This window comes from Herpailurus yagouaroundi, unplaced genomic scaffold (assembly GCF_014898765.1).
Source record: "Herpailurus yagouaroundi ecotype Mexico unplaced genomic scaffold, PumYag 213, whole genome shotgun sequence".
Classification (NCBI taxonomy): Eukaryota; Metazoa; Chordata; class Mammalia; order Carnivora; family Felidae; genus Herpailurus; species Herpailurus yagouaroundi.
In genome coordinates, this window is record NW_024412444.1 from 11,927,438 (window position 1) to 11,952,211 (window position 24,774).

At 37.4% G+C, this 24,774-nt stretch overlaps 1 protein-coding gene across 10 annotated transcripts in view; it reads right to left on the minus strand.

Moving 5' to 3' along the window:
* CCDC66 (coiled-coil domain containing 66) overlaps nt 1-21,257 on the minus strand; it is a 51,546-nt gene extending 30,289 nt beyond the window's left edge. For 2 of the 10 annotated variants that reach the window (XM_040454735.1, XM_040454733.1), the window contains exons 1-8: nt 21,171-21,257; nt 19,530-19,594; nt 18,863-18,888; nt 9,054-9,495; nt 7,216-7,381; nt 6,929-7,036; nt 5,079-5,214; nt 4,152-4,253 (exon numbers count right to left, since the gene is read on the minus strand). In XM_040454735.1, the coding sequence (XP_040310669.1) occupies nt 4,152-4,253; nt 5,079-5,214; nt 6,929-7,036; nt 7,216-7,381; nt 9,054-9,495; nt 18,863-18,888; nt 19,530-19,594; nt 21,171-21,181 (1,056 nt within the window). In that variant the 5' untranslated portion in view covers nt 21,182-21,257. Of the gene's footprint in view, nt 1-4,151; nt 4,254-5,078; nt 5,215-6,928; nt 7,037-7,215; nt 7,382-9,053; nt 9,496-16,883; nt 16,930-18,862; nt 18,889-19,529; nt 19,595-21,170 lie in introns of those variants that run through there. The other 8 variants (XM_040454740.1, XM_040454739.1, XM_040454741.1 and 5 more) reach the window with 7 other exon arrangements.
* Between the last annotated feature and the right edge of the window lie 3,517 nt (nt 21,258-24,774).

A 24,774-nucleotide genomic window follows, 5' to 3' on the forward strand; every position in this document is an offset into this window, starting at 1 on the left:
AAAGAAAGAAAGAAAGAAAGAAAGAAAGAAAGAAAGAAAGAAAGAAAAGAAAAGAAAAGAAAGAAAACAATTCCATATATAATAGCACCAAAAATAAAATACCTAGGAATAAGAAGGCAAAACATGTGTACACTTAAAACTGTAAAACACTGCTGAGGGAAATAAAGAAGGCACAAATAAATGGAAAGATACTGTGTTCATGAAATCAGAAACTTAATATTGTCAAAATTACCTAAAGTGATCTACAGATTCAACACAACCTCTATGAAAAACTTGATGCATTTTGCAGAAATAGAAAAATCCACCCTAAGATTCCTATGGTATCTCAAGAAAGCCTGAAGAGCTACAACAATCTTAAAAACGAACAAAACTGGAGAATTCACACTTCATGCTTTCAAAACCTACTACAAAGATTGGACAATTAAAAGAGTGAGACAGTGACATAAAGAGACATACAGAACAATGGAATGGAGTGCCCAGAATTAAACTCTCGCATATACAGTCACATGATTTTTGACCATCATTGAGTCATCATGATTGACCATCAAGGACAATCTTTTCAAATAAATGGTGCTGAGAAAACTGGATACCAATGCAAAATATGTGAAAGAATAAAACTGGACCCTTATCTTACACTATATACAAAAATTAACTCCAAGTGAATCAAAGACCTAAACATAAGAACTGAAACTACAAAAATCTTAGAAGAAAACATAGGGGAAAAGTTCTGTATCAGATTTGGCAATGGTTTCTTGGATAGGAGACAAAAAGCACAGGCAACAAAGGAAAAAAAAAACATAAAATGTTTTTTCATCAAAATTAAAAACTTTTGTGCATCAAAAGGTTCTATCAAGAAAGTGAAAAGGCAACATAAAGAATGGTACAAATCATACATCGGATCAGGTATTAATACCCAGAATAAAGAATGCCTACAACTCAACGACAACAAAAACCCAACTCAAAAATGGGCACAAAACTTGACATCCCTACAAAGAAGATACACAGATGGCCAACAAGCATATGAAAAAAAATGTTCAACATCACTAATCATTAAGGAAATGTAAACCAAAATTACAATGAGCTACCACTTCACACCTATTAGGTCAGTTATTACAAAAAAGTCGGTGAGGATGTGGAGAAATTAGAATCCTTGTGCACTGCTGATGGAAATGTGCAATGGTAGAACAACTATGGCAAACAATACAGTTAAATATAAAATTACCAAATTAAAACTGGTAAAACCTAACAAAAAATTAAATATAAAATTATCATACGATGCAGCAGTTCCACATATGGGTATCTACCCAAAAGAACTGAGAGTAGAGCCTCAAAGAGATTGTCTGTACACCAATGTTCATTGCAGCATTACTCCACAATAGCCAAAAAGGGGTAACAACTCAAATATCCATCAACATTTGGATGGATGAACAAAATGCAGTATTATAAATACAATGAAATATTATTTAGCCTTAAAAAGGAATGAGACTGATACATGCTATAACACGGATGAACCCTGAAAACAGTATAAATGAAGTATGTCAGACACAAAAGAGCAAATATTACGTGATTCCACTTAAAGTATCTAGAATAGTCAAATTCATAGACAAATTAGAATGGCTGCCAGTGGCTAGGGGGAGGGAAAAATGGGGAGTGACTGTAATGGATAGCTTCAGTTTGGAATGATGAAAAAATTCTGGAGGTGGACAGCGGCAATGGTTGACTGACAAAATGAATGTACTGAATCCCTCTACATGTACACTTAAAAATTATTAAAATGGTAAATTCTATGTTTTGTGTATTTTACCACAAAAAAAAAAGGTTAAAAAGGAAAAAACATAGAATTTTTTATTGGCCAAATGCAGAACTATAGTATGGTTGTAGCATTAAGAAACTTAGCAGAATGATAACCTCCCTTTCTTCCCCATGTTAAAGAATGCATTTGAATATACTTCCTTCACTTAAAAGGTTTCCCAGCAAGGAGTAGTGATTAGGGAAAGCCAAGTCTGCATGGAGGTGAGATGTTCTCAAAAAAGTTGAGGCTAGAAGTAAATTTCTTAGAAACCCAACAGTTTAAAATTACACAGTGTAGGGGCAACTGGGTGGTTCAGTTCCAAAAGTGTCTGATCTCATGATTGGATGATTCATGATCTCATGATCTCTTGGTTCATGAGTTCGAGCCCCTAGTCAGGCTCAGCACTGGCAGTGCAAAGCCTATTTGGCATTCTCTCTCTCTGCCCCTCTGCTCTTTCTCACAAAATAAATAAACTTTAAAAAAAGAAAGAAGAAGGGAAGCTGGTGAAAGAACTGACGCCAAACAGCCTTGGACTCCAAAAAGATATGCTTTGTAAGTTACAAACAGAGTAAACTTTCATTGAGTATTTGCTATTTGTCAGCCAATGTTCTAATAAGCACTTTATATGCATTACCTTATGTTTTAACAAAATTGGCCTTGGTGACTCTACTTGCAACCAAATTTTTGCTCCTCTTAGTTACACAAAAAGGTTAATAGTAAAACAGTCTGGCTATGGGATGGATTTCTGAAGCCAACTGCTTTCAGATATTTAAGAAGGGTTTTTTAAAATTACACAGTTAATTCATTTCCCCTCAACAGCATCTCTCCAATATCCTACCACATGCATACACATAAGTGCATAAAAACTGCATTTAAACAGTTAAAAAAAAAAAAAAAAAAGAGAATAGATAATGATACCCTTTAAGCCTTGGTTGTCCAGCCTTACATTTAGTGTGTGTTTTATTTTCTAGTTCTTCTCCCACCCCAATTCCCATCTCTGACTCCGCAGTATAAATAATTTTATTGGTTTTTTGGATTATAAAAAAAAAGACACATGCTATCATTTAAAAATACATATGAAATGTAAAAACACCTAAAAGTCACCTCGAATGGCTAATTATTTATTTGCATTAATAATCATAGTATAGGGGTGCCTGGGTGGCTCAGTCGGTTAAGCATCTGACTTCAGCTCAGGTCGTAATCTCACGGTTTGTGAGTTTAAGCACCGCATCGCGATTGTGCTGACAGCTCAGAGCCTGGAGCCTGTTTCGGATTCTGTGTCTCCCTCTCTCTCTGCCCCTCTGCCATTCATGCTTTGTCTTTCTCTCTCAAAAATAAACATTAAAAAAAATTTAAGAAAATAATCATAGTATAAATTACTCTCAGATAATAAATGACCTAAAAATAGTACAAATTAAGCAATAAGAAATGATATACTAACATTTCAATCTAAATTTTTTTGGTAACTGAAAATACCTTACCATTTTTAGTATTAAAGATACTTCAATCCTAATGTTGAACTGTAAATAAGCTAACAACTAATTCTTACCAACTTCATGAACAGTTTTAGTTGTAATTTTTAGTAGTATCTGCATGCATCAAAGTATTTTGTTTTTGAGAGAGTGCACACACAAGTTGGGGAGGGGCTGAGAGTGAGTGAGAGAGAAAATCCCAAGCAGGCTATGTGCTGTCAGCACAGATCTCACAAACCAGGAAATTGTGACCTGAGCCAAAACCTAGAGTCGGACACTCAACCAACTGAGCCACCCAGGCGCCCCTGCATGTATCAATTTTTAAACTTTACACTTTAACTTTACACTTAAAATTATCCTTTAAAACTAAGATTTTTGTAAAATGCCTTCTATCAAGACTAATTTATTGCCTTTCAATAGTCAAAGTACTTTTGGGAATGTGGAAAAATACAATTCAGATTTCATTCCTTTTGTTAATGTAAAATTATCAACAACTATAGAACTCTTTGATGTAGGCAAGTCAGCCCTATATGGAGCAGAACAAACAGCCATGGAAGCCACACAATCTAACCTGGAGGGGTTCTATAAGAAATCTACCAGTGCTGAAAACGTCTACCACCAGAATCATCCCTTTAGGTTACTGCATTATTTTCAGAACACATTTGTTAAACTGTAAAAGTTCACTAGGAAAGAAAAATTATTATATATATATATATATATATATATATAAAAGAAAAGTTCATATTTTTTTAAATTTAAGGAGCATAATGCACTCAGTAAAAATTAACTGTTAATTAAAATAAAATAAAAATATTTAGATTCACTCCTTCAAGGAAAATAGAGATCAAGTACTAAAAGGCTTATATATTCAAAGTAATGGCACTTACCTCTAAAATTTGACCAACTCTAATTAGTGGGTGCCCATCATCCTGGACCACTGTTACCTGACAAGGAGACTGTGACAGAATGCTAGAAGAGCTAGCACAAGTCTAAAAACAAAGAGAAAACACAAGGACACTTTCTTTATATAATATTAAACCTAGGCAAAATTTAAAGGTCACTAAAACGCTACTTAAGGGACACCTGGTATATACTTATGTTTGACATAACCTTGTGGTGGATACCACATGGTCACTGGCAGTGTTTTGTGGTCACCTAAAAAAATGCAGAGCTCTTTTACAGGAGCCTGAAGGAGGTGCCTCAGGCCTCCACACTCATCTATATAGTAAGACAATTTACAGAATGCAAACAGAACCTAGCTGAGGTCATAATTAAATTCAAAATAAAATTGTTCTAAAATAAGATATGAGAGGTGCCTGGATGGCTCAGTCAGTTAAGCATCCAACTCTTAATCTTAGCTCAGGTCTTAGCTCAGGTCTTGAACTCTTGTGAGTTCAAGCCCCACATTGGGCTCCATGCTGTGCATGAAGCCTACTAACGGAATGAATGAATGAATGAATGAGATAAAATAACATGAAAAATAAATTTTTTTAAAAACCTTTATGATATGAACCTGGCTTAGAATTTTAAAAAGTAGGGGCGCCTGGGTGGCTCAGTCGGTTGAGCGTCCGACTTCGGCTCAGGTCATGATCTCGCAGTCCGTGGGTTCGAGCCCCGCGTCAGGCTCTGTGCTGACCGCTCAGAGCCTGGAGCCTGTTTCGGATTCTGGTCTCCCTCTCTCTCTGACCCTCCCCCATTCATGCTCTGTCTCTCTCTGTCTCAAGAATAAATAAACGTTAAAAAAAAAAATTTTTTTTTTAAAGTAAAATTAAGATGTCTTATATTCTAAAAATGCTTCATTTTTATACTCTTACCTTAGACTGGTCAAGAATTTGAAATTTTTCCCATACTCTTTTATCACTTTCAAATTTTTTCCAAGGATTGTTCCATTTTTCAGAAGCTTCTTTTTCTTTCTTCTTTAAAGCAACCTGTTCATCTGTAAATAATGTCCTTTTTAAAAAAAATGTATAAAAAATGTAAAAAAAAAAAATCATGTAAACAAATCATGACCTTCTTAAAGAGTGCACAGATCTAATCAAAACTGTTTTTTAGGGAGATTACCTCACAAAACAGAGAAGAATTTTAAGAAATATGGAATAAAAGAAAACATTTAACCAGAACCAAACTTATGTATGGCACAGATGGATGTAAAAATGTTTATCACAATTGGCAATAAAAAGCAATTTTTTTCAGAACGTATTTTATAACATGCTAATTATTCTGAAGTTCTACTTTCCTATAATGTTCACTCAGGTATTACAAAGAGATTGAAAAGTGAGACCTCTGGATTCAGAGAACCCTGTAAGTGAATCCTAGTTCAACCACTTCCTATCTGTGTAACAGGGCAAATCGCTGTTCACCTTTCTAAAACTAAGTTTCTTCTTTTGTAAAATGAGAATAGTGCCTATTTCAGTATAGGACCTAGCACAAAGTAAGTATGTAATAAATGCCATTATTATTCATAACTGCTGAAAAGTGAAAAAACAAAATCTTGTATCTAACAAACTAATATAACAACAAGGTCCCAAATCAATAGTTCTTAAAAATTCAGAGATGTATAGGGGCACCTGGGTGGCTCAGTCGGTTAAACACCCGACTCTTGGTTTTGGCTCAGGTCATGGTCTCATGGTCTCACGAGTTCAAGCCCCACGTCAGGCTCCACACTGACAGTGCAGAGCCTACTTGGGATTCTCTGTCTCCCTCTCTCTCTGCCCCTCCCCACTCATGTTGTCTCTCTCTCAAAAATAAACTTTAAAAAGATTCAGAGATGTATAAATCTAAATTTCAAGAAAATTAATGAAAGCAGGACTTTAACAAAGAGAAAGGTGCTTTCTTAACAGTAGAAGAAAGTAAACTCTTTTTAGGTAATAAAACATAAAACACTTTAGTCATTTCCAAGCAGTTCCATCTTACTTCAGAAGTTTGGTGTTACAGTCTGATAAGCAAAATGTGTATTGAAAGAAAATATTTAAAGCTGAAATTATGATATAAAGACACAACGAATCTCCAAACCTTCAGATACTGTTAGCATACATTTAATTTCTTCAAACTTCTGCTACTTTGACTTCCAACATAAATAATTCATTCCCAATATCTTCTGCTTATCTCTTTTTCTATATCACCTGTCTCATCAGCGATATGACTGCCTCACAGGACTTTCTAGTTGAGTGGAAGATGAAACCCATCTCTATGCTTTTACTTTTTTTTAATTTTTTTTTTTAATGTTTATTTTGAGAGTGAGAGACAGACAGAGTGCAAGCAGGGGAGGGGCAGAGAGAGAGAGAGAGAGAGAGAGAGAGAGAGAGAGAGAGAGAATCCAAAGCAGGCTCCAGGCTCTGAGCTGTCAGCATAGAGCCCGACACGGGGCTCGAACTCATGGACTATGAGATCATGCCCTGAGCCAAAGTCAGATGCCTAACCAACTGAGTCACCCAGGTGCCCCGAACCCAATCATTTTTAAATAAAACCATTAAATGCATAGGATTTCTACAATAGAAAAATATGAAAATGGATTCTCAGGAACCGAGAAAAGTTTAGGAATCTTTGAGCTCCAGAATGATACTAATGATATTAATGCTCATCACTCACCTCTGGTCTTTTGGTGCACACCAAGTAGACAAAAAGACACAACCTAATCTATAATAATAACAGGTATAATAATTACCTACCAAGCTCTTTCCTCCACTGGGCTTTTTTTGCTTCCAACAAACTTCTATCACGTTCTCTTTCCCCCAGGGTACTGAATATGTCAGCTGGTTTCCATGCATTCTCTCTAACACAAAAAATAACAGAAACCTTATTATATGTTTCTATACAAGTTACCCATAAATATTAAGTAATAAACTTTTAAACGGCTCACAGTCTTCACAGTAAATATTTCACATGCAAGTCAAGGAAAAGCAGAACCATTTTCACCAGATGACCCCACAATAACATATAGGAGTTACATACATGGCAATTTTCTGTTCATACTGCTTAGATGTCTCTTGATTTTTATTTAAAACAGATTTACTTTCATCTAGGATAGATGAAAGAGCCTCAGTTTTTTGGAGTACTCCCATAACGTTTTCGTCATTTGGCTGATTAGAAATATTGTTTAAATGTAGACTGCCCCGACCTAGGGAGTAAAAATGCATGTTTTAAAATTAACACTAAAATTACACATATTACAATACCTTATCTTGGCATACTGCTACACACTTTAAAAACACTGCCTTAACATTACCAAAGTAATTACCTCTCACAGCAATCCTTCAGTAGGTATTATCGTTCCCTTTTGTCAAAAAAGGAAACTGAGTCCGGCAGTTAAATGGTCCAGAAGATCTATATAATCTCTTGTGTCAAATATGAAAACAAACAAGCAACAACAACAAAAACCCTCCATTTACTCCTGTTGATAATATTTTTACAAATAATATAATACAAACCACAACTTAAAGGAGAATGAATGCAAATAGCTTTATGAAAAACTCATTACCTTGTCCTTATTTTTCTCATTTAGCTGGGAAATCAATGGAAAACTTTATTATGGACCACTGTCTCTATGCCTCTGTTATATCTGTTACAAATGTTTTATACAGGTTCCTATGCTTGGCTCAAACACTGTTCTAATTCTTCCTCAATGTGCTAGTTTTCCCAGTGAAGAGAAAGCATATTTAATATGCAGGTCAATACATGATTAGACAAATTCTGCCTTCAACTTTGTTGATGTAATCTCTCACTATGCATAGTAAGTTTTTATTTTTTGTTCTCTAGGCTACAATTCTAGCCTCTAAAGACCCAGCTCCCTCATTTTACAAAGAATAATCTAGACCAAGAGAAGGTAAATTACTCCAACTTGTCCCCAAGTCAGTTGTGGGGCCTCTTTCTGGTGACTGTTAATTTTAATTTATTTCATTATCGCCTAACAAAATTTTAATGATATTTCTACTCATATTAATTCCTTAGCTCAAAGCTGAAACTGGAAGGCTTTTAAAAACATAACACAATGCCCTAATGAAACAGAAGACATGTGACACTCTACTACTCCTTCCAAATCTATGTTTTACATTGGTTAAAAAGATAGTGCTGCCAATCCTCAACATAGATTAAGGGTCAAAGAAGGCAAAATGCAGGAGCCAGGAAAAAATCTTTTCAGCAACTCAAGTCAAATATTCAAAGTAAAGCTTCCCTCAATTTTCACTAGAAATTCTATAGTGGTCTTTTAAAACATTTAATATAATTATTTTTTTTAATTTTTTTTTTAACGTTTATTTATTTTTGAGAGAGACAGAGACAGAGCATGAACGGGGGAGGGTCAGAGAGAGAGGGAGACACAGAATCTGAAACAGGCTCCAGGCTCTGAGCGGTCAGCACAGAGCCCGACGCGGGGCTCGAACTCAGGGAGTGTGAGATCGTGACCTGAGCCAAAGTCGGCCGCCTAACCGACTGAGCCACCCAGGCGCCCCTAATATAATTATTTTTAATGTAAGTAGAGCCTTCTATATTCTAAAATAAGTACCATAGCTTTTTTTTTACTCTAGAGTCCACAGAATTGGGTTTCTTAAGGCTATGGTACCATGATTGTACTGTGTTTTGAGCATTAACCTTAAAATGTGGCATATTATAACTATACAAGTAATTCTGCATGAGAAAACTGTTCTCTAAAAGAATAATTATTTTAAAAGATTGTTACACAGTAACTTAGAATTTAAGAGGCACAGTAATATCAAATCCAATGAATGAGAAATTCGAAAACAAGTACATATTGGTAAAGTTAATATTAATTAAAACTTCAAAAAAAACCTTACATGTTTCCTCCTTTCCATTTTCAATCAGGGAAATAGATCCATTCCCTTGGTTCACAGTCATCAAAATCTGTTGTAGTTGGTCTTGTGTTAGACACACCAAACTGCTCTTCATATTTTCAGCTGTGACGTGTTTTTGGCAAAGCTTCTCTTTAGATACTATAGATGTATTTATGGTGTTTCTAGTCTTCTGTATATTGGGGGTGGCAGGTAAAATCTCTTTCTGGACATAAAGACAGTCTTTATCTACATACTGCTTGCATAAATCCTTAGTGGGTGAAAAAGTCATACTATTTTTTTCACCTTTTGCCTGTGAAGTTTCTGAACCCATTCTCTTCTTTTGCAAAAGTTTTCCACTCTTGATACAAGTATTTTGTGTTGATTTTAGAATGTATCCAGTTTTTGTTCTTAATGGACATTTTGCAATCTTGGTCTTATTTCCCATCTGTTAAAACACAAGAAATTTATACTTTATAACAGCCCATGAAAAAAATCAAACAATTATCTTTATTTATATTGTTTGTGGGGCGCCTGGGTGGCGCAGTCGGTTAAGCGTCCGACTTCAGCCAGGTCACGATCTCGCGGTCCGTGAGTTCGAGCCCCGCGTCAGGCTCTGGGCTGATGGCTCAGAGCCTGTTTCCAATTCTGTGTCTCCCTCTCTCTCTGCCCCTCCCCCGTTCATGCTCTGTCTCTCTCTGTCCCAAAAATAAATAAACGTTGAAAAAAAAAAATTAAAAAAAAATATATATATATATTGTTTGTGATGTCAGGCTTCTAAATTTTTTTTCCATTTTGCTGTTAAAAGATTATATCCATGAGAAAATAACATTTAACCTTTGCAAATCTACTTGAAAGCTTCATCAACAACTGGAAATTATTTTATTTCAAGATAATGAATACAGAAGAATTTTCATTCTAGCTGTTGTAGAACATCTCCATTCTACTCCAGCTTGGAATCTCATGTCATGATTATACCACTCATACTACCAATTTTCTTTATAGGTATCTATAGACCTGTGCATTAGTAACTTAGGTTAGTTACGCCTTGAATAACTTAACTTGTGGGTCGACATCCCTCTAGCGTAACTCCTGTCTTAATTATTAGTGCTTTCATATCCACATAGATCATTTTTCCAATTCCCTGGCCTCTCATTTCCTTAACTCTGCTCTTCTACTCTTGTCCTCCAAGCTACCTCGGTTACTCATTCCCACAGTGATATCTTATACTGACCTTGTTACTCCTAACTTGCAATCCCTCCATAGTCTCAATTTCAATCACGGCACAATGACCAACACTCTCCTTGCATATCCCAATTCTGATAATTCTTTAACTCATCTGGGATCTATAATCTATTGATTCTACTACCTTCCTCTTGTCCTCATTTCCTTCCTTAAATTCCACAATCAATCAAAACCACCATTGCCTTCCATTCCCAACTCCTGCTCTGACACACACTTTGCAAATCCCCAAACTGGTAAAATCTAACTCTTCATCACCTACTCTGTGCCTGCACTACTCAGGAAGAAAAATACCAAGCCACAATATTTAGTTTCACCTTAAATACATAGCCCAAACAACATGCTACCCTACAGTCAAACATTTCCCAAATTCATTTACTCTTAACAATTTCAACTTTCTCCTCTTTCCCAAATTCCTAACACTTTCTCTTTCATAACTTATTCTCAGCTGAAAATCTTGATCAATATTTCACTAAAAATCTTATAGAGAAGCATTCTGAAAAAACTTCAAGAAATTTCTACCACCAAATCTGTACCAGCATCAATAGTCATGCAAACCTGCTTGTACTCCTGTTATTCATACATATTCATATAACCCGTTCTCAGGGATCTTTCTCCAGCAATTCTTTGCTTTCTCCTGAATCAACTGTTTCTTTTCTGCTGGATCACATCATTTTTTATCACCTTAAAAAATACATGATTCCACTTTCTCCTCTCATCTCCCATAATCCCATTCCCAACAAGCTTTCACCCACACGACTCCACTAAAACTCATCAAGGTCACTAATAACTTTTATGTTGCAAATCCAGTGACTGATTCTCAGATCCTCATCCTAACATTATTATCAGCATGTGACACAGTTGATTATTCCTTCTATTTTGAATACTTAAAAAAAAAATTAATATTTATTTTTGAGAGACACAGAGCATGAGTAGGGGAGAAGCAGAGAGACGAGAGACCGAAGCAGGCTCCAGGCTCTGATCTGTCAGCACAGAGTCCGACATGGGGCTCAAATTCACAAACTGTGAGATCATGAGCTGAAGTCCGATGCTCAGCCAATTGAGCCACCAGGGGCCCCAACTCCTTCCACTTTGAATCACTTTCTCTACTTCACTTCCAGGACTCCACAATCCTGGTTCTTGCTGCTCCTTTCCCCCAGACCTCTTAAAGCTGCTCAGTCCCAGGATCTCTTCTCTAAGTTACCTCATTCACTTGCTAATTTCTTTTACCCTTGTGGCTCTAAATATTATCCATATACTGAGGACTCCCAAATTTGTCTCCAGGATGGAACTCTCCCCTAACTTAAGGTTCCATCTGTCTATCCAAACACTTCCACTGGGTTTCTAATAGCCATTTAAAACTCGGCATGCCCCACATAACCTATGAAAAGAATTCACAGTGACAAAAGTACATTATACACAGGACTTCCAAGCGTTCTCATATTTATCATTTAATGAAATATATACATTCCTGCAAAGTCTGCTATGGACTGTGTATATGTGCACACACAAATTGGACAGGATCAAAAAAAACGGTTTTTAATTAAAAAAAAAAAAAAAAAAAAAAAAGCCTCAGCAAGCCCTAAATCAAACTCTTGATCTCCCACATGCCCCTAAATAACTTCCTCCTTTCAGAGGAAGCTACCCATGCGAAAAATTTTGGAATTATCTCTCATATGCCACACTTGTCATCAAACCTTGTTTTGCTCCATCTTCAAAATATATCCTGAATCTGACCACTCCTGAACATTTCTTGTGCCCTCTACTCCAAGTCATTATAATGCTCTTGCCTGAATTTCTAAAAGCCTGCTTTTCCTACTTCTGCCTTCACTTCCCAGTCTGTGCTCAGCACAGCAGCCACAGGGTACCTTAGTAGGTAAAGTCACATCATGTCACTTTTTTCAAAAGCTTCTAAGGCCTTCCTATCTTACTTAGGAAGAAAACTGAACTTCTTACTCTGACCTAATGATCTGCACACCCTTCACATTTTATCCCCTTACCTGATCTCTCTGATCTCATTTTGTCTTAGCCTCCAGACACGTGGGCTTCTTATTCTTTGAATAAGACTCTCCTAATTTCAGGCCTTAGCATTAGTCAATCCCTCTACCTGGGCCATTCTTCCCTCATGGTTTATGTACTCACCTCCTTCAAATCTTTGCTCCATCACTGGCTCAGTGAGGTCTTCTCTGACCAACTGATTTAAATTTGCAGGTTTCCTGTTCTCCCTCACACTCTCACCTACCTAACACTTCCTTTTCCAAAGACTGCTGTGCCCCTAAAGTGACTGTGCCTCTTCCTTCTTTTTCCCTATAGCACTTTTCATCTTGTGACATTGTACATTTTGCTTACTGTATGCCCATTCAACGCAATCTTTTTTTTTTTTTAATGTTTATTTTTGAGACAGAGCGTGAGCAGGGGAGGGGCAGAGAGATAGGGAGACAGAACCAGAAGCAGGTTCCAGGCTCCGCGCTGTCAGCACAGAGCCCGAAGCAGCACTCGGACCCACGAACTGTGAGATTATGACCTGAGCTGAAGTTGGATGCTTAACTGACTGAGCCACCCCAAGTGCCTCTATTCGTTTCCAATGTAAACTCCCTAGGGCAGAGATTTTTTATACTTTGTCCACTGTATAGCTCCAGTACAGAACAATAAGTGGAACAAAATAGGTGTTGAGTGAATTTTTTGTTGACTACCCTCAACTACGCTATATTAAAGACTGAATTATCTCTCTCCCCCATATTTATTCCCCTTTGCAAAATATCCTATTTCTGTGGCACTGTTGTCCTAATCTCTCAGACCAGTAAGCATGGAGTCATCTTTATCCTCTTTCATGGTCTTCTTTGGCTTATGAACAAGTATTGGTCATTTCTTCCTTTCAAATATCTTTTTCTCACCATTTACATGATGATAAGCCTAAATTCAGCTTTTCATTACCACACTACTAGATTACAGTCTGCCTAATTCATACCTTTCCTCTATTAATCCATTATACATTTCAGTAAACCCAATTAACCGAAAGTAATTCAACACTCATTTAGTCACTATTAACTGTTGCTTTTTATGTGCTCACCAATACAGAAAAGCACTAGAGGTGTAAAAATAAAGAAGATATTTGCTGTCAAACAGTAGGGTAGATGCCCCACGACTTTCACCTGGCTTATCATATCACAACTCTCCTGGTCTTTCAGTAACTTATATAATATACAACCACACTTAGACCAATTAGCCATTCACATTTCACATGACTTTTCAAAATGTACCTGTAGTATCAGCCACAGATCTGTTTGTTATTCTCTTCACCTCATCCAAATCCTATTTTCCTATTTGTTCCTAGCTTCAGGCTTTTGATAATACCAATGTAATTGGTACCACAATGTAAAATGCCTTTTATCCTCTCATCCCTGTGGCTATTTTAATATAACTAATTCTCTAAGTGAGAAATGGCAAACTTGAATACATACTGTAAATTAAGCTAGGTAGAAAACAAGATGAGTTGAAAAGCATTTTTCCACCTAAAGGAGGCAGTCACCAGCAGAACCAGCCTACACTGCCAAACAGAAATCCAATATTTCAAGAGAACCAAAAATGACAGATTTTACATTAAACTCTCCAATGTTTAGATACTGGCAATTCACTCTAGTTTTTGAAAACCATTGTGTGGAATAAGCAAATTATTAGCAGACTGCATGTAACTTATACAGCTGAGCCCTACCACCTCAGACTCCAACTACAGCTCCTACTTTCTCACCCTTCTTTGACTCATATGGGCCTTTTTTTGGTCACTAATAGTTGAACATTTTGTTTCTCTAATCAGTTGTTCATTCAAACTAAGTGCAGTGCACGCCATCAACATATCTTGAAGTCATTTGTCCCCTTCTTTCCATTTCACTAGCCACCACCCATGTTCAAGAACTTATGACTCTCCCTGGACTATATTTGGCCCGTAACTATGGTCTCTCAGTTACAATCTGTCCTTTGTAGGGCTGTCCGAAGCCCTATCCTACAACACAAATTATACCGTATCTACTCCACTTTTCAAAATACTTTAATGCTCCCTACATACAAATCAAGAAGTTCAAATTCTTTAAGTATATATTTAAACTCTTTAAAGGGTGCCTGGCTGTCTCAGTCTGTTAAGCATCTGACTCCTGACTTCAGCTCAGGTCACGATCTCAGTTCATGAGATCGGGCTCTGCATCGGACTCTTGCACTGATGGCACAGAGCCTGCTTGGGATTCTCTCTCTCCATCTCTCTCTGCCCCTCCCCTACTCATGCTCTCAAAATAAATAAATTAAAAAAAAAAAATTAAACTCTTTAAGACTAAACCCTCCCCTAAGCTTTATGTTCTACACTTCCCTGAGATACACACTATTCCCCAAATGCAAATTAGGCTTTCTATCTTAGTACTGTGCCCAGTATTTTCTCTGAACTTAGAATACACTCCCCTACCTCTTTACCTATAAATATCTGCCTCATCTTTTAAGTTCTAATTAAAATGTCACCTCATTTATGAAGCATTCCCTGGTCTCCTCAAACCACAAAAAGCTGCTCTTTGCAGTGTTGTCTGCCTTTTATAACCCTACTGTGGTATACATTATCCTACTATAGTACACATCATATTCTACTTGTAATATAGTTATTTACCTGACACCCTCACTTCCAAAACACAAGGACCAGGTTTTGCTCATTTCCTTTCTTTCAATCACAGAAGAAATAAAGCCAAGAATGGCACTCTACTAGAATTTTAAATCTTCAGTAAATCCTTGTTAAATAAAAACTTACTAATTGACGATCTAATTTAAATAGAATTATCCTGCAAATTTCACTTACAAAAAAAAAATAGACCAAAAAATCTTCTAAAAATATTTAATAAAATGGGGGTAGGGGGGTGGGCAGGAAGGGCAATGATGTGGCATGAGGTCAATATATACTCAGCTCGATTCTGATTATTTTTTGTAGCTAAATGGCAGGGGAGGAAAAAAAAATAACAAAACCAATAAATGGAAGCAGCAAAAGATCATGAACTACCAAATAAACATTCAATTATGTTCAGGTTACTTATTAAGAAAAAGCAATCTAGACCAAATAATTCCAAGTGTTTACTGGATTATGTGAATTTTAATAGATCAAAATAGATCAAGTTTTCATGTCAAAATTTTTACATAGCCAAATTGTCTTTTAACTAGTTTTAATTCTATCAATATTTTCCATAATACAATGTCCAATGAATTTGTTTAGTACTGGCTGACTTTATCATTTATATGGGGCCAGGATGCCAAAGCTAGAAAGAATCAGAGAAAAGTAACATTTTAAGATATAAAATGTGCTACTTAACACTAATATTGTGTATATCCTTTTGCATGACACTATTCTGCTTCTCACATGTAGAAATACCTATGAAAAAAAATTTTAAATGTTTTATATTTCAACTAATATGTGTGACAATTTTTTTTAATGTTTGATTTTGAGAGAAAGAGAGACAAAGTGCAAGCAGGGTAGGGGCAGACAGAGAGCAAGACAGAGAACCTGAAGCAGGCTCTAGGCTATGAGCTGTCAGTACAGAGCCTGACCTGGGGTTCGAACTCACAAACCTCAAGATAATGGCCTGAGCCAAAGTCAGACACAACCAACAGAGCCACCCAGGCGCCCAAGTGACAATTTTAAGTGTAAGAGTTTAGAAGTTTATTCATTTATTTTGAGAGAGAGCAGGGGAGAGGCAGAGAGAGTGAGAGAAAGAGAATCCTAACCAGGTTCCACACTGTCAGTGCAGAGCCCAATGCAGGGCTCAATCCCACAAATCATGAGATCATGACCTGAGCCAAAGAGTCAGACATTTAATCAACTGAGCCACCCAGGTGCCCGAGTGTAAGAGTTTAGAATTTATAAATTACTCATGACACTGAATCATTAACATTTCTTTCATTTCTCTTCCTAAAAGCTTAAGAAATTAAACTGGTAACCACCTTTAACTTCATATTCCTTACCACGGATTTAAAAAAAATGCAGAAGGGATTTTGAAAAATTTAAAAAGTACTCGGACCACAGAGGTGTTAATCATGACGAGATGAGAGTTCAGCTGTGTTTAAAGAGCACACTATGGGGCGCCTGGGTGGCTCAGTCGGTTTAGCGTCCGACTTCGGCTCAGGTCATCATCTCACAGTCTGTGGGTTTAAGCCCTGCATCGGGATCTGTGCTGACAGCTCAGAGCCTAGAGCCTGCTTCCGATTCTGTGTCTCCCTCTCTCTCTGCCCCTCCCCTGCTCATGCTCTGTCTCTCTCTGTCACAAAGATAAATTAAAAAAAAAAATTATTAAAAAAATAAAAAAAATAAAAAAAAATAAAGAGCACACTATGACAATGACAGTAATTCAACCTATGAGGAAAGGGAAAACCAGAACTGTTGGTAGGTGTTGTAGTCACTCAGGAGCTTCTCCCAGTAGAAGAAAAACACTATGAAGAGAGAATTCATGAATAACTTATGGAAAAGAGAATCCAACATAAAGCTGAATGAGATTTGGGAAATTAAAAACAGATTTAAGCAAAAAAAAAAAAAAAAAAAAAAAAAAGACAAGTACTACTATCTTTGTATTTTACCTTCTGTGAGGAGCAAAGAAAGAAATGAGGAAGATCTCAGCAACCCCTATAAATAAGGGAAGAGAAGCTCCTTAAAGTAAAATCAATCTAGAAGGGAGACTTAGGTTTCATCAGAATTTTTTCCCCAGCTTTATTAAGGTATAATTGACAATTAAAAACTGTATATATTTAAGGCGTACAACTAGATGATTTGATAAATGCATACACTGTGAAAGTCACCACAATCAAGGGAATTAACATATCCATCACCTTATATAGTTACCATCATCAGTATTTTGAAGTCTCAAAAGCAAGAGGCATAAAATCAAACAATTTGCTCCAAGACAGTGAATAATAACTTAAGATCAACATCGACTGAGACATAGTTACTCTGGAAAAAAAGAATCCTAGAATAAAATATTTTTAGATTGCTAATAGAATCTTGTGATGATTCTATTAAAAGTCCAAGACTAGTAATTTTATTATAGGCATGAAAGGAGATCGCCATATGTTCCAGGCTGGTTAAAAAGACAATGAAATGTCTTCACAAAATGTGGTGACTGAAGCAAATCCATTAGGGACATTGATGGAAGAAGAAACAGGTGAAAGAAAACTGAGGTCAAGGGAAGATGGAAACCAACTATTACAAGCAGCTTTTTATCTAAGAGCTAAAAAAGGGGTGCTGTAGTTGTTAATGTGACTCAAATAAAATAATTAGTTGCAATATTTTAATAGAGCAGGACCAGGAAAAAATATATAATTTGTATTCTGTGATTTTAAAAAGCACACAAGGTATACAACTATATACCATATTCAGAGAGATAATTTTTACTGGTAACATGTGGAATTACTGATTATCATCACCCATTTATGAAGTGATTATTATGCTCGGTACTCAAGAAACTTCACCTTGATCAAACCTGGAAAAAAGAGCAAAGCCATCAAGAGCTCAGAGTTGAAAAGTGCCACGTCATCGAAATTGAGCTCTAGTCACAGAAACACAAAAGACTTTAAGATGCTAAAATGATAAAGGAAAAAGGAGGGCTACAGTGAATTATGGAAGAGATGAAATTTCTGCTATTAATCTAAACATGGAAAAAAAATAGGGAACAAGAAAAGTATGATATCAAAAAACTGAAAGTGGTACTGTATTTTGTAGAAAAAGTCACTATGGGTTCCTGATAAAAATTTAAAAGGAAAATTATCATTAAGCTCAAGTATGATCTCTTAAAGGAGAAGGCAAAATGCATGTAAGTCTGTGAATCAGATACACCGTTTTGATGTGGGAAAATGGAATTTGAATATGAAAAGAAAAATATTCTCATTTTAAAGAATATGCATTTTTTTTTTAATTTTTTTTTTCAACTTTTTTATTTATTTATTTATTTTGGGACAGAGAGAGACAGAGCATGAACGGGGGAGGGGCAGAGAGAGAGGGAGACACAGAATCGGAAACAGGCTCCAGGCTCTGAGCCATTCAGCCCAGAGCCTGACGCGGGGCTCGAACTCACGGACCACGAGATCGTGACCTGGCTGAAGTCAGACGCTTAACCGACTGCGCCACCCAGACGCCCCTAAAGAATATGTATTTTTAAAGATCTTAGGAACTGCACTGTCCAGTGTAGTAACTACTAAATTTGCATTCAAAATAAAATTAAAAATTCACTTCCTTAGTCATACTAGCCACATTTTAAGTGCTAAATAACCACGCATGACTAGTTGCTGACTACCATATTAGAAAACAATGATCTTAGAATATTTCCATCATCACAAAAAGATTTACTAGGCAGCACTGATGTAGAGAAAAATGTTCTATACAGCTTTTTAAACTGAAAAATTATGATCCCATTTCTGTGAAAGGACCAGCCTGAAAGCAAGAGAACAATAACTCCTCATCATTATCCCAAACCCATTATGATAATTTCACAGGAATTCTTTTCAAACCACTGTAAAAAAAAACACATTTTACATTCAAAAACAGGTCAGGTCATTTGGCTTACCTTCACAGAATATTTTGATTTACATTCTACAAAAGAAAAAAATAATTACTGAGCCATCAAACAAAAACACACTAAGGCAGTCACAAAATAAATTTTAATTAGCATTGTTTTAAGAAGGTATTTAATAGAAATATTAACCCCAAAAGCATTAACTTTAGGTCCTGAGTGTTCTAACTTTTACAGAATAGTTCAAGAATTTCTATTTCACTTCTATTTATTTTCCAAGATAAAGCTATAAACAGATCAGAAAAAAAAAAAAAATAGTAATATGAATGAGCGGACTACCAAAGTTTACTGAGTTTTAAAACTAATAGTAAAAATGATTTTAGCAACTGTGGTCTTACTACAAATTTAATTTTCTCAAACTACATTCTTTATATACACAGAACATAATTATACAAACTTCACCCAGATTATCCATTAAGCAACATATTAAACATTAAAATATACTGGGACATTAAGTTTTATGAATAAATACTGAGAGTGGTAAGCAGTGATGTAATCTGACTTTACTTGGCTAAAAATAAATCTGAAAAAGTGAAAACAGCTTTTTGCAAAGAATCATTTAAATATTACTCTATTATAAGCAAAAAGTACATTAAACTCATATAAATTTTAGTTAGGAATATAAAAGTTAACATTTTAGGTTTCCAGTAACACAGCATACCATATGGAGACAATATTAACTTGGTTTTTCCATCCAATAATTCAGTTTCAAGCTTTAAACCATCTCTGAAAAATAAAAGAAAGTTGTCATTTTTAAGAAACAGCAAAGTTTTAAAGAGAAATGAAATGCTCATTTGAATCTTGAAAATATATACGTTCTTCCCAATTTATACAAGAACTGTAAATATTAAATCATTCTTTTAATTAAAATCGTTTTTCAATCCAAGATAAAACTAAACACTCAGAAAATTCCTGAAACTTTCCAATAATAAAAGAATTACCTTTAACATGAAACTTCGTATTTTACTGGTAAGCAATGAATTCAATTATCATGCCATTATTTAACTCTTATAAATCCAGACTGGAAAAAATGCTGTTACCAAAACTCTCCACCTAAGTTAAAGTAGCAAAACATATCTAACTACTATTTGTTCATGACTAATACATTCTATGGCCTGCTACATCATTAATCTGAAAGTGGCCTGTAACATTGCCACCACTGTTACTAACTTTTTGAGCACACTGACACTTTGTTACTATAACAACAATAAATCTGTAATAAGTTTTGGCTGTTATAATTTATTTGTGCATGTCCTATGCAAGAGCACAAAGTTAACGGTAGACACTACCAAGGTAACTTGTACAAATCAAGGTCCTAATAAAAATTCCACGGAAAATAAAAATAGTCCACATTTAATTCCCTGTTTCCTAAAAGTGGGAGAGGAATAAGTGTAGGTCAATAAACATCAACAGGGACAAATGTGATGTCTAAGAGACAAAATTAAATCCAGCGGGATCAGCCAAGGAAAAAAAAAAAGTCTCATTGGGAACACGAAACTGTAGTGTTGATAAGTAGAGGAAATCAAAATACCCTGTTTTATTAAAACAGTGGGGGAAAACGGACTTTAAAAGTTTCCCTGTTGCAGCGTATTCATGTTTACGCGTTCGTGAAACTCAACAAACAAAAGAATGAAACCGAAAAGTACGTCTGTTCAGTATTATTGCACTGTAAACTCCTTTAGGGGCAGCCTGGCATTTATTTTTCTCTCTACAGATTCTAGGATACAAAATTCATTTGCTAAATGATGTGTAGTCTGAGTTTGGTAACTTTTCATCTTCTTAAAACATGAACTTCCCCATCACTTCCCTGCAACAGTCCTTTTTACTCAACAAACTTAATGAGGGCCTATTAGGGGCCAAGCACTAGCAACGCATCGGTTGCTCAAGACTCGGTTCCCCGCATTACGGGCGTTAAACGCCTCTGGGCGCTCCGACAACCTGCAGAGACGCCAAAGGCGCAAAAAAAAAAACCAGGGCCGGGGCCAGGATTTCTCCCCGGGAAGCCACTAAACTTTATCTCTCCATCTGCCCTTACTGCTTTCCGCCTCTCTTCCCTCACCACCGTGAGGTTAATGAGAGGGCGGAAAGGAGGTCCCGGACAGATTTACTGCGAGTAACGTTGTGCAAAAGCGGCGGCGGCGACAAACGCCGTCCCGGGCCTCTGGTCCCCTCTCCGCCACAGGCAGCCGAACAATGCCGTATGAGGCGGCGCAAGCCGGGAAGGTGTTCCACGAAGGATTCCAAGGGCCAACCTCGCCTCACCCCGTCTCCGCTAGAGACCACCCTTCTCGCCCCAGCTTACCCTAGGTTCATGGCCTGACCTCTCGCTCTTTCCACGAACGCTCAGGTCCCCTGTGTGTGCCGGTTGCCTCCGCCGCTCAACAAGCGCTACGCCCATTGGATACGGTGATGCCGGCGAGCTGGGAGAACAGACCAATCAGAATTAGTCGTGCTGGAGGGTGCTCTCCCTACGGGGGAGAAGCCACTGTGGAGACCCGCTGGGTTAGCGTGGCCTCAGGCGCTTCGCCCTCGTTCTTGGGTAGTGGGGGTCTTCGTTCGTTGGAGTTGTAGGCACACCACCCTCCTCCCTCCGCCCCTAGTTCACTCGAAGCCCCCAGAGAAGTGCCTCAGCTCAGGTGGAGGTGGCAAAAATATGGAAAAACTAAAAGTATAAGCTTTTTAGGAAATGAACATTTCCCGTATTTCATGTTTGTAAGAGAGGGTTATTCGGGTATAAAATAAATTGGGAGTGGGGACCTGGGGAGAGACTCCTAGGTCCGGTACAGGGTTTGTCCTGTTTCTGGCTCTGACCTCCGCAGGAAGCCTAATGCAATGTAACTCTTTTTTAAATTGCAACAATCACAAGTACTGAATTTCAGCTCTTTTGTGCAGACTGGGAGCTAAGGGCTTTAGGTCTATTGAAGCTTTACATTATCTCTGAGGCACAGAGAGATGAATCAAACAGTTTAACCCCGGAGCCCATGTTCCGAACTAGTGTTTTATGAGTCTAACTGCTGTTAGTTCTTAAAAAATCTAAATTTAAACGTACTTCCTCCAAGAACCTCCTCTGGAATCCGCTAGTGGGTAAATCAGGAACCTATTCTCTGGAGCTTCCAGTCCCTGCCCTTTTGATCCGCGCGCTCATACGTTTAAGATCCTGTGTCAGAGTGAGCTTCAGAGGGCCAGGCAGTTGGTGTCTCATATACCTCCATAGCCACAGCACCTGGCACTGAAAAGCATAGACAGTAAATAATTGTCACATGAAAACACAGCAAAAAAATAAAAAATGCCAACAACTTTATTAAATTTGGCTGAATGCTATTTCATGATAAGGATTATAATGCAGCTACTAAAAGTTCACAGGGTTTTCATCTACTCAAGCAATTTTTGGAAACTATAGTTTTAATAAATGAGGTACATTGAACTCTCATAGTACATTCAGTGAAAACTCAGATATCTTTTAATATTCGTTTATGTACCTGGTCTGTGGAAGACATACTTAAATCAACATTTGTTAATCTACTTGACTGAGTAAATGAACAGGTACCAGAGTACATTTGATCCTGTGTTTTGTTTTGTTCTGTTTTAAGGAACACTTACCTAGGCATAGAAAAAAAAAGGCTAAAAAGATTTAAACTGACATGCTAACAGGAGTATTTTTGGGAGATAGAGTGGTGTGACTTACAAAATGTTACTTTGGGGGCACCTGGGTAGCTCAGTCGATTGAGTGCCTGCCTCTTGATTTTGACTTAGGTCATGATCTCACAGTATGTGAGATCGAGTCCTTTGTCAGGCTCTCTGCTGACAGCGTGAAGCCTGCTTGGGATTCTCTCTCTTCTCTCTTTGCCCTTCCCCCTACTCGTGTGTTCTCTTTCTCTCTCTCTCTCTCTCTCTCTCTCTCTCTCTCTCAAGTAAATAAGCATTAAAAAATAATGATTAACTATAATGATAGTTAACAGATCTGGCATAATGAGAGATTGACTAGTAAGAAATAAAGAGAATTCTAAAAAATATACGAATAGCAGATATAAAGAGCAGTTTAGATAAAGTCCCCAAGGAAGAGCCCTGTTGCCCCACAGGACTGAGATCCAGACCTTACTGGAAGTCATGACCCTGGCTTATGCCAGGAGATCTTGCCGGAAATCCATCCTCGGAAATCCATCCTCTAGGTTACCGGGGGAATCCATTCAAGGTATCTCACCAGGGGCCTGTCACTACAAAACTGCCTGAGGGGGTTGCTGGGGGAAGCTGCTGATGGCTGGGTGCTTCTGGCCACTAGGCTCTATAGGAATTGAGTGCTGAAGCAAGCTTGTGTGCTGGGGGCTTGACCCTGGAGATGCTGCCCATGCTGCATGAGCTTGATGTTGGAGAAGCTGCCAGTGCTGCAGAAGCTGGAAACTGGGGGAAGCCTCTTCCACTGAGATATTGGATTCCAAGGAGCCTACCAAGTGAACACACTGGAAGCAAGGACAGGATTCTTTTTTCCTGCAATGTCTCTCCAGAAATCTTAGGGGTGCCTGAGTGGCTCAGTCGGTTGAGAGTCCGACTTTGGCTCAGGCTGTGATCTTATGGTCTGTGAGTTCGAACCCCACTTTGGGCTCTGTGCTCAGTTTAGAGGCTGGAGCCTGCTTTGGATTCTGTGTCTCCCTCTCTCTCTGCCCCTCCCCCACTCATGCTCTGTCTCTCTCTGTCTCTCAAAAAATGAATAAACGTTAAAAAGAATGTTTTTAAAAAAGAAATCTTAGGGGCACCTGGGTGACTCAGTTGGTTGAGCATCCAACTTGGACTAAGGTCTTGATCTCGTGGTTCTTCATTTGAGCCCCATGCCAGGCTCTGTGCTGACAGCTCAGAGCCTGGAAGCTGCTTCGAATACTGTGTACCCCCCTCTCTCTGCCCCTCTCCCACTGGTGAGAAAAAAAAAAAAAGCTTAACATCCTGTCAGCTACAAAGGAAAAATATTTAAAGGGCCCAGATCCATTTTACATAGAAGATTAATTTAAAGCTGAGTTAATCAGTGTGGAGTTTCCTCAGAAAATTAAAAATAGACCTACCCTATGACCCAGCAATAGCACTGCTAGGAATTTACCCAGGGGATACAGGAGTGCTGATGCATAGGGGCACTTGTTCCCCAATGTTTATAGCAGCACTCTCAACAACAGCCAAATTATGGAAAGAGCCTAAATGTCCATCAACTGATGAATGGATAAAGAAATTGTGGTTTATATACACAATGGAATACTACATGGCAATGAGAAAGAATGAAATATGGCCCTTTGTAGCAATGTGGATGGAACTGGAGAGTGTGATGCTAAGTGAAATAAGCCATACAGAGAAAGACAGATACCATATGGTTTCACTCTTATGTGGATCCTGAGAAACTTAACAGAAACCCATGGGGGAGGGGAAGAAAAAAAAAAGCGGTTAGAGTGGGAGAGAGCCAAAGCATAAGAGACTCTTAAAAACTGAGAACAAACTGAGGGTTGATGGGGGGTGGGAGGGAGGGGGGGTGGGTGATGGGTATTGAGGCGGACACCTTTTGGGATGAGCACTGGGTGTTGTATGGAAACCAATTTGACAATAAACTTCATATATTGAAAAAAAAAGCTGTGTTAATAAATTGATAACTGAATTATCTTTTTGATACTTACCAAGGCTTTCACTAATACCATGAATTTAATACCAATAGAACAGTCTTTCAACAAAGAACTACATCATAATACTGAGGTTCATTCCATGATCTAATGGACGTTGAATACCAATTAATACAGCCATGGATATTGGATGTATTAATGGATACATGGATAGCATATTCTGCTTGAGAAGACTACATATTTCAGGTGTTTTTACATGTTTCTGTCCATTTTAGAATTTATTTAATAACCCTCTCCTTGAAATATTTTATTTAT